This window comes from Balaenoptera ricei, chromosome 9 (genome assembly GCF_028023285.1).
Source record: "Balaenoptera ricei isolate mBalRic1 chromosome 9, mBalRic1.hap2, whole genome shotgun sequence".
Classification (NCBI taxonomy): domain Eukaryota; kingdom Metazoa; phylum Chordata; class Mammalia; order Artiodactyla; family Balaenopteridae; genus Balaenoptera; species Balaenoptera ricei.
In genome coordinates, this window is record NC_082647.1 from 20,210,522 (window position 1) to 20,228,385 (window position 17,864).

A 17,864-nucleotide genomic window follows, 5' to 3' on the forward strand; every position below is an offset into this window, starting at 1 on the left:
GGCATGGTATGCCCAGTCCTGCTCGGGCTACTGTTGTCACAAGGGCTTCTGAGAAAGCCAGGCTTGCCAGGGTCAGTGAGTGGTCCGGCGGGCACCAGGGCTGTGGTCACACAGTGTGATGAGGTGGCTGTGATGCAGGGCTGGACTGCACAGAGGTGAGTCTCCATCCCAAAGCAAACGGGTCAGAACAGAGCAGGCAAGCTCGGTTCCTTGGTACCAGGCAGAGTCCAGGGGCAAGCTCCAGTCCTGAGGGAGGCTGGGTTACTCAGCAGGGTAAGTGATTAGACGTGAGGAGGATGGAAGGGTACAGGAGCCCAGCCTTTCGGACTAAGCCATTGTGGGGAGGCCTTAACAGTCATAGGAAGCTGCCTTAGGGGAACCAAGACTTCGATTGGCCTGGAGGAGACTGACTCAGTGAGAGAGGAGTCTGAAAGCCATACAATGTTCATTTTGCTCACTGATCTGTAATTTGGGCAGGGCTCAGGAGTGGAAGCTCACCTCTGCTCCATTCAGCATAAGCCGGGCTCGTCTGAAGTCACTCACTCCCATGTCTGGCGAGTGATGCTAGCTGGAAGCTGGGAACTTAGTTGGTACCGTCAGCTGGAACAACCTTACGTGGCCTCTCCATGCGACCTGGGCTTCTGCACGGCATGGCGGCTGGGCTCCACGGGTCGGCATCTCGAGAAAGAGAGGGCCAAGCAGAGGCTATGGTGCTTGTGATGACCTAACCTCAGAAGTCCTATAGCATCTCCTCTGCTGCATTCTATTCACTGAGGCTGTTCTGTTCTAGTCATTCATTGCAAAGTCTCAACCAGGTTCAAGGGGAGAGGAAGTAGATCCCCTTCTTAATAGGGAGTGTCAAAGCTCTGGGGGAAAAAAGCACGTGGGAATATAAATATCGGAAATATTGCTGTGGCCATTTTTGGAAAATTCAGTCTGTGACAGTCGCAGTATAAAATCAGGGCTGTGGCAGTTGGTACACTTCCTCTTCCAGTCAGAAGGGCTCTGGTACTGGAGTCCACTTTAACCTAGGAGGAGACAGAGACTGGGGATGGCAGATGGTGAGAACTGGGTGTCAGCACCCCATCCCAGCTCTGAAAGGCAGAGCGGAAGAAATGAAGTAAAAGAGGAAGCGGGAAGTTGACAAGAATTCTTCCTTCTGCTGTTCAATAACTATTTAATATTGTGATAGGAGAAGCCTGGCATCTCCTGCAGGGATTTTGTTTCTAATTGAATCCCTCTCTGGGAACACACAGGCAGCACAGTCTTGAAGATGGTACCTATACGAGACTGGTAAGGTTCATCACACAGCTCGAGATTAACTATAAATTCCTAATGGGTTGATGTAAGACACGTCTCCACTTCACAGCAGACAAAGAGGCAAACACAATGATCCATGAAAGAAAGAAAGAGAGATGCTGCCTGAGTGAAATGAGCCTTTGTGTGTCACCTTCCTCACCTTGTGTTTTTGTAGCTGTGCCTTCAGACTTGCAGATCCGCTGCCTGAAGTTTACTGATGGTTTCTTTCAGGGATCAGTAAAAGTGATTTGTGGGCTGGCCAGGCTTGTATTTTCCATGCTTAGGATTCAGTTTACAACATGTAACTTGGGAAGGGGTATCTGGAGGACTGCTTCCCCATCCAGGAAAGCTTCTATTCCGGGAAGTCAAAGAGGGCTTCAACAGTCCATTGGCGCTTGATGATGCAGGGCTTGAGTGGGAGGAAGTGGCGCTTGCTGCCTCTCTTCCCTCCTGTCATGCTGCACCGTGAAGGCGGTCTTGGGAGCACAGCCTACATTCCGCACCCCAGAGGGCGGAACTAATGCCGCGTGCAGGAGAGTTCTGCCTCTGATGACCAGGCTGCTCCAGAAGCCTTTGGCATATTTTCCTTTTTTCCGTTGCTCCAATAAGGTTGCTTCCCCGTGTCCCTCCTGGCCCCCTCTTTCTTCTTAGGAGGTGTTTCTATTTACAAACAGATAGCGCCTTTGGACTGGCAGACACACGCACTGAGTAAGTTACCGTGGATGCAGATCAGCACGCCAAGCATCAAGCTGCTCTCTCTCAAGACCCCAGCCTTCCTTTAGGCCAGCTCTTCCCCCTGGGATGTCTACATTCAGCTTGCGCATCCTCAGAGAGAAGGCCCTTTCCCAGGAATCCTCTAAGGGCAGAGCCAGAATGCCCACCTGCCCAATTTTTTCTTTTCCCCCCCACGATTTTAATCATCAAAAATGCTTTGCGCAGCACCGGCTTAATCCATGGAATGGCACTGGTCCCTCTGTTTGTATGTGCGAGACTTTATAATCATCAACAGCAGTAAATCCCATTGCACCATGTGGTTCAGTGACAGGACAGCCAAGAAACAGTCCAGAGACAAAAATGTAAGCAGATCCAATCCATACCGGCGTGATGGTCTGTTTGATGTGTCAACTTGGTTAGGTACCCATTTGTTCAGTCGTACACTAATCAAGGTGTCCACGTGGAAGTGTTTTGTAGAATTGACTAACATCTACAATCAGTTGACTTTAAGCACAGGAAATGATCCTCGATATTGTGGGTGGGTCTCACCTGATCAGTTGAAAGGCCTTAATTGTAAAACTGAGGTTTCCTTGAGGAAAAAGGATTTCTGCCTCAAAACTACAGCATCAGCTTCTGCCCCAGAGTTTGCAGGCTGCCAGCCCATCCTTCAGATTTCAGACTTGCCCCCACGTAAGCCAATTCCTTGAAATAAACATCTGTTGATCTATCTATCTATCTATCTATCTATCTATCTATCTATCTATCATCTATCTATCCATCCATCCATCCAATCTCCTACTATTTCTGTTTCCCTGGAAAACCCTGACTGCAACTGGCATCTAGTGAAAGGCAATAAAGTGGAGCCAATTCATAGTCCACAGAAACATATATTGACATTCCTTACCTCCCTTGTTACTTGATTCTCCAATTCCTAATCCCTCATGCTCTGTAGCTAACCCCTGGAACTCTCTCTGCCGTGTATATATACACATACACACAAACATACATGTATATGTCTGTGTGTGTATCTATGTGTGTCTGTGTCTATGTCTATGTCCATTTCTATAGTCTCCACAGCCTTCCTCTATAACACTGCTCACTCTTCCTCTCTTCCCTTCTCTCCCTCTCCCTCTTCTTCTGGTCTCTCTTGTAGTCCACTCAGGCACTTCTGGTCCAAATCCACCATCTTCATGCCTCTGCCTCCCGTGAGAAGCCCTCTCTGCCCAGGGGTGGGGATGGAGAAAAAGGAAAGAGGGAACTGAGAGAGGACAAGCATGTATGTATCTTATTGGGCAAGAGTGAGGAAAAGAGGACATGTATCCTCATATCTTAGTCATTTGTTTACATTCTTTTTTTTTTTTGACCACGCCCCACAGCATGTGGGATCTTAGTTCCCCAACCAGGGATCAAACCTGCACCCCCTGCAGTAGAAGCATGGAGTCTTAACCACTGGACCACTAGGGAAGTCCCCATTTTTTTTTAATTCTATGAAGTTTTTCCAAACTACTTTTACACCTAATTTAAAAATTCTCCTGAAATCTTCATAACAACCTATAAGGCTATTTGTATATTACCGTTAGTTTAGATTATGGAGGTATTATTCATTTTTAGAGATGAGAAAACCAACAATTAGAGAAATTAAAATTTCGATCCAAGGTCCCACTTTAGGTCTCCCTTTACAAATCACAAAGTTGGGGTGAGAGCCTAAGGTTTCTGACTCCACTGCATTATACAGGCTCTCTGTAAAGGAGAATGTGCTTGGTTTACGTTAATTAATCATTTAACAAACATACATCAGAGGTAACGGACTCCAGATGGGCGCAATAGGAAGTTGAATAAGACACAATCCCCACCTTCAAGATACAAGGAAGCAATAGTTTGTGGTTTTTCATTGTAGTATAGCATTCCATTGAATGAATATACCACAATTTATTTATCCATTCTAAAGCTGATGGACATTTAGGGCTCTTGTGAATAAAGCTGCAATTAATATTTCTGTTTGTGTCTTTTGGGAGACATAAACATTCATGTCTGTTGTGTATATTCATAGGAGTGGAATTGCTGGGTCATTAGCTAGTGCATGATTAGCAAATGAAAGGATGAAGCCTCTAATATTTACACTGGGAAGGTATACTCATTCATGCCAGGCTTGAGCCACCTCTGTGTTGGACACCTGCATTACCATCTCACAGCTATGCACTGTCCCTCCCCATCTCTGCTTAATAATCACGGTTGCCATGGTTCCAGCAGCCACTGCAATATCTCGTACTGGGCATCAGAGCCTAGCAGGTGAGGCTCATGAGGGTACTTTCTCATGGGAGAGCAGCACGAGGTGGTGGCAAAGTACTAAACTGAATGACTAGAGATCTGGAATATTCTCAGGCTCTGATGTAAGGAGGCTGTGTGGTCTTGAGCAACTCAGCCTCTCTGAGAAACAAAGAGGAAGATTAGATGGTTGTCCAGGTCACTTCCACTTGAAAAATCTGTGATTCCTAATAAATGAATTGCATCGTCCAGACTCTTGTTCCAGCCTGAGGGTGGGATACCCTGCGCTTTGGAAGATGTGAGTAGAACAGAGTTTCACTGGAGCTGAGGTGCTCTTGAAGTGCCCTCCTTGGGTGCCTCTCTGAGCCGGGGCAAAAGTGGAACCAAACAAGACAACACATGCGGGTGAGGACCACTTTGTAGAATGTGTACTTAGGGACATTTCTATACCATTAGCATCAATAAACAGGCATTTCTCTGCCTGTCCAACATCACAGCAGAAGTGCTCATGTAACCTTGATGCATTTCAAGCATTTGTTATTTGGAAGTAAAGAGGCTAACAGCCTGCATTTCAGAAATCTCTCAAGATCCATGACAGGTAGGTATTGTTAAAAGGTTAGGAGAATGTCCCTGTGCTCTCAAATAAAAATGGTTTGAAAATTCATCAAGGCCAGAGGAGCCATTCGGGAGAGATGACAGATGGGATGTTTGTGTCTATTTAAGGATTAGAGATGAGAAATGAGCCTCTTCTGACTTGGGCTCTGCTTGTCAGAGATGATCACTCCAAATCCAACACAAAGGAAATCAAGGGCCCTGGGACCCTTGCCGGGCTTGAGAGTAGACGAGACAGGAGTTAGGATGGGTTGGTCTCTCACTCCCTGGGCAGACCTTTCCCCACTCACTGGCATTTCTCCTCCCATGCCCAGATAGCAACCCTCAGTATTTCAGCCACTATATTCTGATGAACGTAGGATGAAGAGAAAAAAATGAAAATGAAAACAATATAACAGAAGACTGTCCAGGAAATGGCAGAGAATGGCCTTTTAGAAAACTGCTATAAATTTGTTGAGACTTTATTCTAGAATAATCTCTATGCCAAAGGTACCAGGAAATCTTGGTGCATTGCCAAGATACAGTCCATGTGTAAAATTTATCTTAACTGTATATATGTCTGTTAAGCAGGTTGCTCACCAGAGTCTACCCTATGACACAATGTGGCACAGTGTATACAACTTATTGTGAACAAGAAATTAATGGCAAAGGGTACTATTAAGCCTCATGATTTTACTAGATGCATGGGTAGTGCAGTAATCGGTTTTACTTCAACAGTGATGGGATACTAAAGGGAGACCACGTGATTTGTGCCATGACTGTGGATACTTTCAAAGATACAGAGAAACATTGTTATACTGTACCTGTGAATGCCTTGTAATTGTAATGCTGACTTGTTGCATGCTATTTTGGGTTTTATAATCTCTTCAAGTGTGCTGCCCTAAATTCTTGCACTCAAAATATGTCACGTAAGAACACTTGTGCTCCAGCCTCCACGTACGTTGAGAACCACTATTTTAGGATTTCACTGTTTTTTATATGATTCTACATACAATATTTGGTCGGGAGGGCTTTAAGGCTGATGTCCTGTCATGGCTTGTCAGATAAGTTTTAGTCCATATTTTCAGAATGTCCTTATATTGATTGTACTACAATCAATACATACAATCCTGTACACCAGGATTTCTCCTTCTGCTACTTTTTGTTTAAAGTTGGGATTGAAAAGTATGTAGTACAAACCTTCTTCCTTCTGGAGTTTTGTTTGTTATAGTGATTTGGAAGACTGGGTGGATTTGTTTTCAGGGGAGGGGGGCCATTAGGGATGATTGGAATTTTGACAGCAAAAGCATTTATTTGTTTGTTTGTTTTTTGTTTATCTGCAGCATTAATTCCAAAGGTTCAACATGGTGGAAAAGTAAGAAATCGCTCCAGATGAATGTAATATTGCTTGATGGTCAAGCTAAGACTGATGAAGAATCAAACTAGTTCTCCTCTTGGCATCCAAGTAAACTGTGTACATCCAATGTTTTTACTTAGAGTGCTGGTTTCATGGCCCGAGACTGAAGAAAATATTATGTTGTATTACTGTAGATATTTGAGTAGTCCTCATGTGATTAGGAAGATTCCTTGGTAAGATGCCCCAGAACCTACGAAACATGGAACAGCTGGGCCTGAGGAAGACTAGGTGTTTTGATTGAGCCAGCCATTACAAAAACTGCAGTTGGAAGCCCTTTCTGAATCCCAGGCAATCCTAGAAGCTTCTGGACTTGTGGGTCTTCACTACAGTACTCTGTTACTGGTAGGACATTAAGCTAATTCTTTTTGTTTGTTTGTTTGTTTTGGCCACACCCAGTGGCATGTGGGATCTTCGTTGCCCGGCCAGGGATCAAACCCACACCCCTGCAGTGGAAGCGCGGAGTCTTAAACACTGGACCGCCAGGGAAGTCCCTTGAAGGTCTGTTTTATTCTAGTCTCTCTTTTGCTTGGCTTATTTTTCAGCACCTTGAAGCTTCCCACAGTTTCTTTCTTTTTCTTTAACCTCCACCCCCATTTTGGACTTTGTTGAATAATAAATACATTTCTATCACATCTGGATAGCTATACATTCTTTAACAGCTTTATTGATATGTAATTCACATATTATAAAGTTCATCCGTTTTAAGTGTGCAATTTAATGAATGTTAGTAAATTTATGGATTTGTACAGTCATCACTAAAATCTAAGGACATTTTTATCACCCCCCAAAAAAGAAACTTTGCACCAACCAGAAGTCACTCCCCATCTCACCCCTTCCCTGCCTTTGACAAGTCTAATCAATTTCATTTTCTATAGATTTGCCTATTCTGGACATTTCATTTAAATGGAATCATACAGTATGTGGTCTTTTGTGTCTGTCCTTTCACTTGGCATAATGTTCTTAAGGTTCATGCATATTGTAGCGTATGCCAGTACTTCAATCCTTTTTATTGCTGTATAATATTCTGTTGCCTGGATATACTACATTTCCTTTATCCAGTCATTAGTTAATGAACATTTGAGTTGTTTTTTTATGCTATTATAAATGAAATTTTCTTAATTTTGACTTGTTAATTGCTAGTATACAGAAATACAGTTGATTCTTGTATGTTGCCCCTCTATCCTATAATCTTGGTGAACTTTAAAAAAATTAGTTCCAATAGACTTTAGTGGATTTCTTGGGATTTTTCTATTTACAATGTCATTATCTATAAATAGAGATAGTTGTACTTATTTTCCAATATGGATACCTTTAATTCTCCTTACAATTTTTGTTTCCACCTATCTTTAGTTTGCCTCATGGTTCTGACTCAGTATCACAGCTTCTATCTTTGCAATTTTTTTCTGTGCTCTGAATTTTCAAATTTAAATAGAGGCGAGAAAGAAAAAAAGATACAGAGAATCTGATTGTCTCAAGTGTTAGCTATGATTTTTGTTTGGGCAAAGCTTCACATTCTAGCTCATAATTCTCTGGCTAATATACGCTGCTTTTGGGTTAAATGATCACTAATAAGCTGTGACCAGAGAGAAAGGGAGACCACAGGTTCTGGGTATCTCAAGAAGTTTTCTTTAGAAGGGGCTGTAGGCATGGCCTGGCTTTGTAATTAATATGGATAGAATACTATGGTTATAGTAGGCATTTTTCCAAGATAAGATTTTTTTTTTTAAATTCAGAGGGTTTCTTTGTAATGTTGATTGGAATGGATTATGAATTCTAGTATTTTAATTTTTAAAATTTAAAAATTGAGGTATAACTGACATGCAACATTATATTATTTTGAGGGGTACAACATAATATTTGTCTATATTGTGAAATGATCAGCACAGTAAGTGTAGCTAAGGTCTGTCCCCCGTACATAGTTTCAGCTTTTTTTTCTTGTGACGAGGACTTTCAAAATCCATTACAGTTAAAAATACTTTATTGTATATCTAAAGTATTTTTAGATTGCCTGATAAGACCACTTACATGTTTCTGTATCATGTACTACCTTCTCATCACTACCTTCTCATGATTAGCCTACATCATCTTTATTTGGTTGAAAGAACTCATTTAATATTTTAAGGAGATAAGTATATTCAAGATAACTAGTTGTTCCTTCATCTCTCTACTCCCTCCAAGGAACTCTTTCTTTGTAATTAGTTATTTTGGTAAGAATTTATTGTGCATCTGTTTTATGTAGAACCTCCAATACATGCTGTATATTGGGGTATAATAAGGAGGGTATATTTGTGGAGGGGAGGTCCCAAAGAAATGAAAAACATAATTCCTGGGATATTTAGTTTCCTATAGAAAGAAGGTTGAAACATATTATACAACTTGAGAACAGGTACAAAGTAACATGTAGTCTCAAAACTGCAAAGTAGCATAGTACAATTTGGATATGTATATGTTGAAAAGAACAAAATGATGACATGTAATAAACTCAATACTCTGCCACTGACCAGGGATACAGAAGTGGAAAAGACATAGTCTCTGCCCTAAAGATTTCTATGGTAATAAATCAGCACATAACTGGAGCTCAAAAATGTTACTGCATTTTCGTGTATACCTTTGGAATAAGAGGATTCATGCTGTGTTGTGGCTGGCTGCCTTTAATGTTGAAAGGGACTACCTGAAGATAATACCATCACTAACTTTATTTCTAAAGAGAATACATATGCCTCTGTAAGACTAAGGTCATATGGGTAAATTTATACGTGTCACAGAATATTTAGCAAAAAATAATTTCTAAATGTGTATGTAGACAACTTAAACATTATTTATGTGTCTTGTAGAGGTGACATACTAACCTAGACACTTTCCAAAATAAAACTCAAGTTTTTCTGATGTAGTTTTAATTCCGCCACGAATTTACACCATCTCTGGCAATCACTTTTCTCCGCCTCTTCTTATTATGGTCTAACTAGCTTATGTAACTGAGGTGGAAGGAGACACACAAAAGTGAATGCTCTGCATGCTTGGTGCTAATAAATAATTTTCTCTGTCTTCTCACATGCAGATTTGAAAACCATAATATTTAAAATTTTACTTTACAAAAAAGAAATAAAAAGTACATAGTTCATGAAATAAAGCCACAGGCCAAATGCAGTGGTGTTTTTTGTTTGTTTGTTTTGTATTTTTTACTGGCTAAGTCTAAAATAAAGAAAGGCTACGTTTTGCCTCGGGGATTTGTTTACAGGAATCTAGGAATGGCTCTATTAGGAGAGTGCATCTCCCTCATTAAACGGTGAGTTCCTTTAGGAAAGAGATTACATCTTTTAACTCGCTGGCCTAAACTTCTAAAATACTATCCTCAAAGCGTGCTTTGTCAGATGAATGAACTTCCGTGAAAGTTGCCCAGTTAGATGCCGTTTCTGCAGTCAAGATCACAACTCCCAGAAGGCGATGCTCCTCCGGCACTCACGGTGTAAGGACGAAAAAGTCCCTGCACCCATCGTACCAGATCAAGACTACAATTCCCAATATACCCAGTGGGCTCCGGGAACCTTGTCAGGAACCACCTGTTGCCATAGCATCCGGGTCCGCGCCAACCAATCCGAGCGCCCCTCCCGAGGAGAGGCGGGCCGTTAGTATCTCGACCAATCGGAGGCATTTTTGTTGTGGCGCGTGACCGGAGGAGGCGGGAGCTCGCGACCGGCGGCTTCTCCTTGCTTCGAGGGGTCGTGGCCTTGCTCCCGCTGTGCAGGGCTAGAGTCCGGGCGTGTCCACGCGCTTGTGTGCGCGTGGGGCCTGTGGTGCTTGTGGGTCCGCGCTAGGTGTCTGCGGGGGCAGAAGCAGAAGCCATGGGCGGGACGGCCAGCACCCGCCGGGTCACTTTCGAGGCGGACGAGAATGAGAACATCACCGTGGTGAAGGGCATCCGGGTGAGTGACAGTGGGCGGGCGGAGGGCCAGCACTCGGACTCGAACCCTAAACCTCTGGCCTTTCCGGGTTCCGCTCAGCCTGGTTTCCTCCGTCCGGCACCTCAGTGTTGTCCGGCCCAAAGCAGAGTTTTTTGCAAAGAAGTTTGAAGTTTTTCAAGACGTGGGACATCCATTCAGAGATATTTGCTGGTTGTGGGCCAAGTGCTGAGCACCGTGCTGGGGCGGCTGGCGGATGCCAGGTTGCTTTAGACCCTCCAAGGGCTCACAGTCCAGTCTAGACTGTATTGCTCAGTAGTTGTGGGACTTTATTTGAAACCCCTTCCTCATTGTACCCATCTGTGAAATGGGGCTTGTCTGTCTTCTCCTGGGTTCAGGATCCAAAGCCTGCTTTTGCACTGCCCACAAGGCCTCTCTCAGGATGAACTGGCCTTTTAAGGAACCCTTTATCTACTCTGTTGTTTAGTACTCTCCCACTGACAGCACCCATTCCCCCGACACACACACACACACAGACACACACACACACACACACACACAGACACACACACACACACACACACACACACTTTTCGGCCCTGCCTCGGGTGACTTCTCGTTCTCCCTCCTTCACTTTTCTTTCACTTGACGTCTTGTCTTTTTCAGGCCCCTCCTCTGTGGCCTGCTTTGCCTATGTTTTGGACTAGGCCCAGTGACTTCAAGACTAGTGTCTGCCAGCCTGATAGGACTTGAGATAAGATTGCAAGTTTTCGTACCACTAGGAGTAGTACACTTTGTTCTGTCCAAGACATTGGAGAGAATTTTTAAATGCCCCCTGAATATGCTTGATACATTAACTGAAAACTTGATTTTTCTCTAGGGTGTCAGCATACCAGCACTAATTTCATTAACACACTCTCCGCTGCACCTGAATTTGGAGCCTCACATTTTTGGAAGTATGATGCCTGATCCTAGTCAATAAAACAATTTGACCTCAGAAAGTTTTATACTATTTTCCTTCCTCTGTTATTACACAACCAGCATAAGTAAGCTAAATGTGTAAATTATCTTTAGCATTGGTTACTAGGAATTAAAACTTCTTAAATTTTTAAAGTGTTTAAAAACTTTTACTTTGCAACTGTTACCTTGAGAAAAATTTATTATAAGTTTTCTTTATAGAAAATCAGACTGTTGAACTCAGTTTTGGGTCTGTGACCTGTGACCAGCATTTCCTTATATCATATTAAGTAATGGTAGTACCACATTTTGTAATGAAATGTCTGAGGCTGCATTCTTTGCATTTTTGAGGTTTAGTTGGTACTCTTTAAAGTAAAATAAAAATTTCTGTAAACTCTGAGTTTTATGCAGAGATTTGTTTAATCTTGCCTTTAGGGGCTTTGAGTGTTCCACACCAGAGGGTGAAAAAGAAATAAAAGTAAGAAGAAGCAAAATAAATTTTGGGTGAGAAGACATTGTCTAGAAAAATGTATAAATCCATGTTCTCATGCTCTAGTACAGGCACAGTGATGACAGCAAACAAAATTAAAAGGGAATTGGGCCACAGCAGAGATTCATATCAAGTATTAGATAAGGTTAAATAGAGTAAGTATGAAGAGGGCTTGATATTAGATTAAACGGAGAGATTGTCTGAAAAACCCTTTTAAAAAAACTTTATAAGAAAAGAAGCTATGTCCTTTGGCCACTCAATTTGGTGGAATTATTCTTTTATTTTTTTCTTTCTCATAGAGTACATTTTATATTGGTATAATTCAAGCACACACCATGCTCATTTTGACCTCTGTGCTTTGCTTTTTTTCAGTTCATGCCCTTCACCTGGAATGCCCTTGCAATGTTCTCCCTGTTGCTTCAAATCCTTTTTCAAGGATGATTTTCTCTCTCTGAGCTTCAGTTTTCTCACCTGCAAAATGATGGGGCTTGAGTACACCTCTGAGATTCTGAAATTCTGTGAGTCTAGTGGCACTGTTTCTTGTAGCCATGCTCAGCCTGTTGCACTTTCCCCTAAAAATAGCACGCTGTTGAATTGTTGAGTACTGAGGGGTCATTCTGATTTCTTTGAGGTCATGGTCAAAAGAACATCAATTTGGAGTTAAACTGACCTCAGTTAAATCTCAGATTAGGCATTTCCTAGTCTGCAGCCTTGGACAGGTCACTTCTCTGATTATATTTCCTTATCCCTAAAGGGGAATATCATCTCTTGATTGTGGTAAGAAGATGAGGTAAGGTATTTAAAGCACGTGGCACACTGTAGATTTTTAATAAAATGCAGCTGCTATTGAAATGATAGGGTTCCTTCCACATCTAATGTTCTAAGATTCTTTGAAGTGCTGGGGACTATAGTGGAAAGAGCATATGCTTTGGAACTAGGCAGACCTTAGTTTGGTCCTATCTCTGCCTCTCATTAGCTGTGTGGCCCTGGACAAGTCACTTTGATTGTGTTTCCCTGTTCAGTATATCTGGATAATGCAACATACTTGTAATACTTCTGTATCAAGCACTGCTTTTGAGAATTTGATGTGATGTAAGCGTGCAGCACAGTGCCTGGTACTTTGATGGTGTTTACTACTCATATGAGTAGTAGCAGTTCTTGGAGCTGATCACGGGGATGAATACTTAACCTTACATGAACTGAAAATAATGGGTAAAAATAAGAGGTACACATATTGTGTACCTAAAGGGATGTAGACTGGGGAATGGGACTCCTGGGTTCTGCAACTGATTGCCTGTGTGATTTTTTGTCTACGTGTTTTCTAGATGTTTTTAAGCTGATCTTTATATTTTTCTTAGCTTGAAACAGTCCTCTTGTTTCTCCTGAGGGGAAGTCTCAGTGTCATGAGTTGAGCCAGTGTTTTTAGCTCAGTTGATTGAAACATGGTGCTGATGAAGCCCACACTTCAGTGTTGAATTGCAGATAGGTTAGTTCAGCTTGGCTGAGGAAGACAGTCCAGATATGCCCAGTTGTCTAACATTTATGCCATCACTCGTAAGAATAAGAGTGTGCCACATATACACACTACTATATATAAAATAGATAACAAGAACCTGCTTATAGCACAGGGAACTCTACTCATACTCTGTAATGGCCTATATGGGAAAAGAATCTAAAAAAAAAAAAGAGTGGATATATGTTTATGTATAACTGATTCACTTTGCTGTACAGCAGAAATTAACACAACATGGTAAATCAACTACAATAAAAATTAAAAGAAAATGTGTTCACCTTAACAGTAACACCTAAACACACTACATGTGTTTCTCTCTGCTGGTTTTTGGCTTTACCAAATTTGCCCTCTTTGGACCCCTTTTGTTAGTTTCTCATTAAGAGAATAACTCCTATTTCTTTTATACTTTTCCCTTACTTCTGTGTACACCACTTTTCCAGGCCTCCTGCTTCTTTGTGTAGAGCATTTCCTTTTGGACCACTGCGACCATATCACCTGTGGTTACCTTTTTTCATAACAATAAAGCTTTAATTAAAAAAAAAAAAAGTGTGCCAACAATGCAGCAGACTCATTCGCTGCTGGAAAACCAATTTTGTGTTCCACTGATAAGGGTAGTAATTTCATCTTCATTTATCTTAATATACAAGGGGTAATACTGAGTAAACAACATAAGGTTTTCAGTAACTAGGCCGCATTTATTAATCACATTTTTCCAGATTTTTCTTGCTGAGATCCTCAGCAGTTTGCAATTAAAGGACTTACAATGTTTAGTTTAAAGCTTCTTCTCACTTACCAGGTGTTATTTTCATGGTATTTATTGGGTCCTGGTTCTCTCTTTTCCCTTATCTTCAGCAGTCAACAGCTCCCCCTCCCCCCTTCCATAAAATAACCTGTATTCTTATACCTGATTCCAACTTTGAACTCATGGGTTGGATGAAAGGCCACCCTCTTGCCTTGCCCTCCTCTCCCAAGTCTAAAATAAATTTCTTGTGATGGAAAGACCAAGCATTTTGGTTACTCATATTACATGTGCTTAATAGGATTTTTCTGAGCACCTGTTGTGCCTGCTTGGGAAGTGTGCCTTCCACTCAGTCTTTCACAAGTTTATCTGAAACATCAAAGCTGTGAGTGAACTCTTCCAGAGCAAATGTCAACTTCGATAAGTATCATTTTCAAAGTAATATTTATCATGCTTTCCAGGCATAAACTAATCTCTGCAACTGGCCTTGAAGTTGCAAGCTGAAGTTCACAGGAGCCAGTTATGGTAGCAAGGATACTTATGTGGAACACAACCTGTGCTTTGGGAAGTATTAGCAATTGAGAGCCCCTAAATGAAGAGGTTATTTCATGTGGGATTTGGCTGAGGATCCTGGAGAGGGTCCATTAACAGAGGCTACAAATCCTCAGTCGTTGGGAGTCCTGAGGAACAGTGTTGGAGTAGTTGACCGGTCCCTTTCCACTTTAGGTTCCATGAATCTCTTGCATATATATTTACCATGATAAGCTTTCTAGGATTTTCATACAGATGGTAGAAGTTCATGTTTTCCACTAATAACAAATGCAAAGAACACAAGTGGTAAACTACAGACATAAGCTAAAAATTATACATATGTATATGATAGTATAGAATAGCTCCCCTTAAAAGTAAGTATTTGGGAGTAATGTCTTCCAAATAATAGTGGCAGTTTTTGAAGCCTTTGTGTTGAAATGGTAGATGAAAAGAAAATGACCTATGTTACATGGAAAGAGGACCAAGTGAGAAAAGTGGGTCTGAGTCCTTTAATCAGTTTGATAAGAAACACCTGGAAGAAGTTGAAGAAAACCTATTATGGAGGTGAGGGTCTGATTTGTTTCCGTCTCATGTGGTTCCTATCTCGACCTCTTGGAGAGGGGCAACTTAAAAAGGAGTTCTCTTCCTCCTTTTACTCTGTTCTTTGGCAGTAGGAATACTTAATCATTGTCCATCTCACACAGTCTCTCGTTTCTGAGAAAATACTAGATTCTGGGTTGTTGAGTGGTGTACTTGTGCTGATTTTAGATAAGACCAACCAAGGTGGTTGGGAAGACTATAGAAGATTACACAACCTTTTCCTCTTCTCTGGGGCATGTGTTGGTGTGGGGTGTAGTACAGACTGAAAATTGGCAAGTCCCATTTACTTAAATTTGTCTTCAGGAGCAGTAGAGAATAGGGTGGATAATCAAAGTCTGAACTGAATTCAGCTCTGCTGGCAGGCCCTCTTCTTTTGGTTCTCCCTTATATTAGAACAGTGGTTCTTAACTTTTAGTTCACAGACTATTGTAAATCTGTAGGCTACGGACTCTACCCAAAATAATGCAATAAGCAGAAAATTTTGCATACAGTTGAGGAATTAATCCATAGACTCCTGAATCCATGGACCCCAGGGCATAATTCTAGCATTAATGTGTGTGTTTCTTTGCTACAAATAATTTCTGTAAATTGCACTTGGTATTTGCCTTGGTGGAGATTCCAGAGATGTCTGGAAACCAGGTATAGTAGGTATAGATCTTTAAATAGGAAAAAAGATTTTCTGAAAGAGGTACCCTGTTTAAGGAAAGATGTTTCCTAAAGAAGTTGCTGCTTATACAGAGGCTGCTTGTCCGGCTCTTGCAGAAGCTTATGTTTTACCTTTGACCCTTTTCGGGGTCAGGTTGCATCACAAAGAAGAGTTGTTCTCCAGCTACATATTGTGCGTATAACGCAGGCCAGCATCTCTAAATCTTGTCAGCTGCTTCACAAGCGAGTCCCCCATTTCACAGAGGAGATCAGGTGAGAGTGCAGGCCTGAACTTATTACTGCAGCTGGGAGATCAGCTCAGTGAGTATCAGCTTGAGATACAAAGTATAGCCCAGCTATTGCCTCTTGTCAGCATAGTTGTGACTGGACTGGGGAGAGGGTAGATCATACTTGAGTAAGCAGAGATGCAACTGCAGGCTTCCATGGGTGCTCCTTTGGAAGGGCCTGAGAATACACGTGTGAACGATTCTAAGGACAAAAAAGAGAGGTTGACTCTCAAGGCAACTCTGCAACGTGTTTATCAACTTAATGAGTTGTGTTCCCTTGGATGACATGCTTATCAATTTACTGAGGTATAACCAAAGACCTTATTGGGAAATGTTTTGAATTGATTGAATTTGACATTAAGTAGCAAGTTTTGAAGCATCAGGTAAGCCAGACAAATAAAAAGTTAACAATGAAATAAGAAATAATTAATGTTTATATTGAAAGAGACTTGTACTTTTACTATGCAAAGAGCATAGAGACGGATAAACGGGCACCGTATATACTCCGACCAGGACTTAATGCAGCTGCTTCTGGCAATAGCTGTAGGCCTTGTCTTCATACACCACATAGAGAAGGAGCTCATTACAAACTTGGGCGGAGCTGATGAACGTGAACCGAGATGAATGACCTGTTGAAGACCTAATGGCTGGAGTTGTATTAGTAATAACTCTACCAGGTATTTGTGTAGCATGTTATAGTCTGCAGTGCATCTTGGAATCCTTCCGCTGTAACTCCAGTGGTAGGTGTTATTTTCACTGTTTTCAGATGAGGAAAGTGAGGCCCACTGAGGGTTATATAGCTAGTAGGTGACCAGGGCTGCTTGCTCTATTCTGGGCCAGCTTCTTGTAACATATGAAATTATATATGTCAAATTAGCTTTATATATATTAGCTTTAAACACGTAAATTATATTACATATGTAACATATGTATTATATGATATAATACATAGTATATATCATATGTAATATAAAATATATATATTTACATTACAGCATACTATGTTAATATGGTACATTAAATATATATTATGCAGTATATTACCTTATATATTGAGTAAACTTTATATAAATTATATATCAGTTAAAATAGTTTTAAGATTCTAAAACTTAATAAGGCTCATTTTATTTCCTTAAGAGGAAGTGATACATTTTTACTTTATTGTGTGTGATTAAGGAGTGTATTATTTAATAGTGGAGAAGGCACTGGACTAGAGAATGGGGGTTACTGGTTGCTGTCTGATGCTACCAGCAGCTGGATGTTACTCAGGACCTCTTTTTTCTCACTTGTGAATCGAGAGTATTGCAGTCAGTCTTAGGGGTTTTTCCTAAGATGTAGCTCAGCTTTGTAGATGAGTTGCAGCAACAGTCTCAGTGGCTGTCAGTTGTTAGAAAAGCAAAGTCCCTTGGCACTCTCCTTCCTAATTTCCACTTCTCTTCCAAGAAAGGAGTCATGGTTTTTTCCTTCAAAGGTCACAACTTTTGAGCTGTGGACTTTCCCTTTACTGTCTCACCTCCATTCTGGTTTGGGTCCTGAGATGTAAGTAACAGTTCAGGTACAAACTTTGTTGTTCACTGATGTCTCGCAAGGGCCTCAGTTAGTGCTTGGCCTAGTAAACCTTGTTGAATGACTCACTAACATACAGGAGCTCACAGTTTTGCAGAAAGGCAGATGCTGGTTCTGTCACTGGAGCACTGCACTGGAAATTTGCGCAAGGTACCCGTGGGGCACAAGAAGGGTCGCATTGGGTAAGCAGAATTGGAATGAAATGGCTTTAGGACGTTTGAACTGAATTTTGAAAGGCAGTTCTCTCCCAAGGGGCCCAGGGAGAAGGCAGTGTAGCCATGTATAAAGGCAAAGAGATGGCAACAAGTAGCCAGTGTGGGTGGAGAACAGGGTATGAAGTCTTGGGGGAAA

General features: G+C 41.5%; 1 protein-coding gene across 1 annotated transcript in view; it reads left to right on the top strand.

The window, feature by feature from the left end:
• Nucleotides 1-9,965: 9,965 nt before the first annotated feature.
• The window catches only part of CHCHD3 (coiled-coil-helix-coiled-coil-helix domain containing 3), a 279,252-nt gene continuing 271,353 nt past the window's right edge, over nucleotides 9,966-17,864 (top strand). The window contains exon 1 of the mRNA XM_059933355.1: nucleotides 9,966-10,209. Within this exon, the coding sequence (XP_059789338.1) occupies nucleotides 10,129-10,209 (81 nt within the window). The 5' untranslated portion in view covers nucleotides 9,966-10,128. The remainder of the gene's footprint in view (nucleotides 10,210-17,864) is intronic.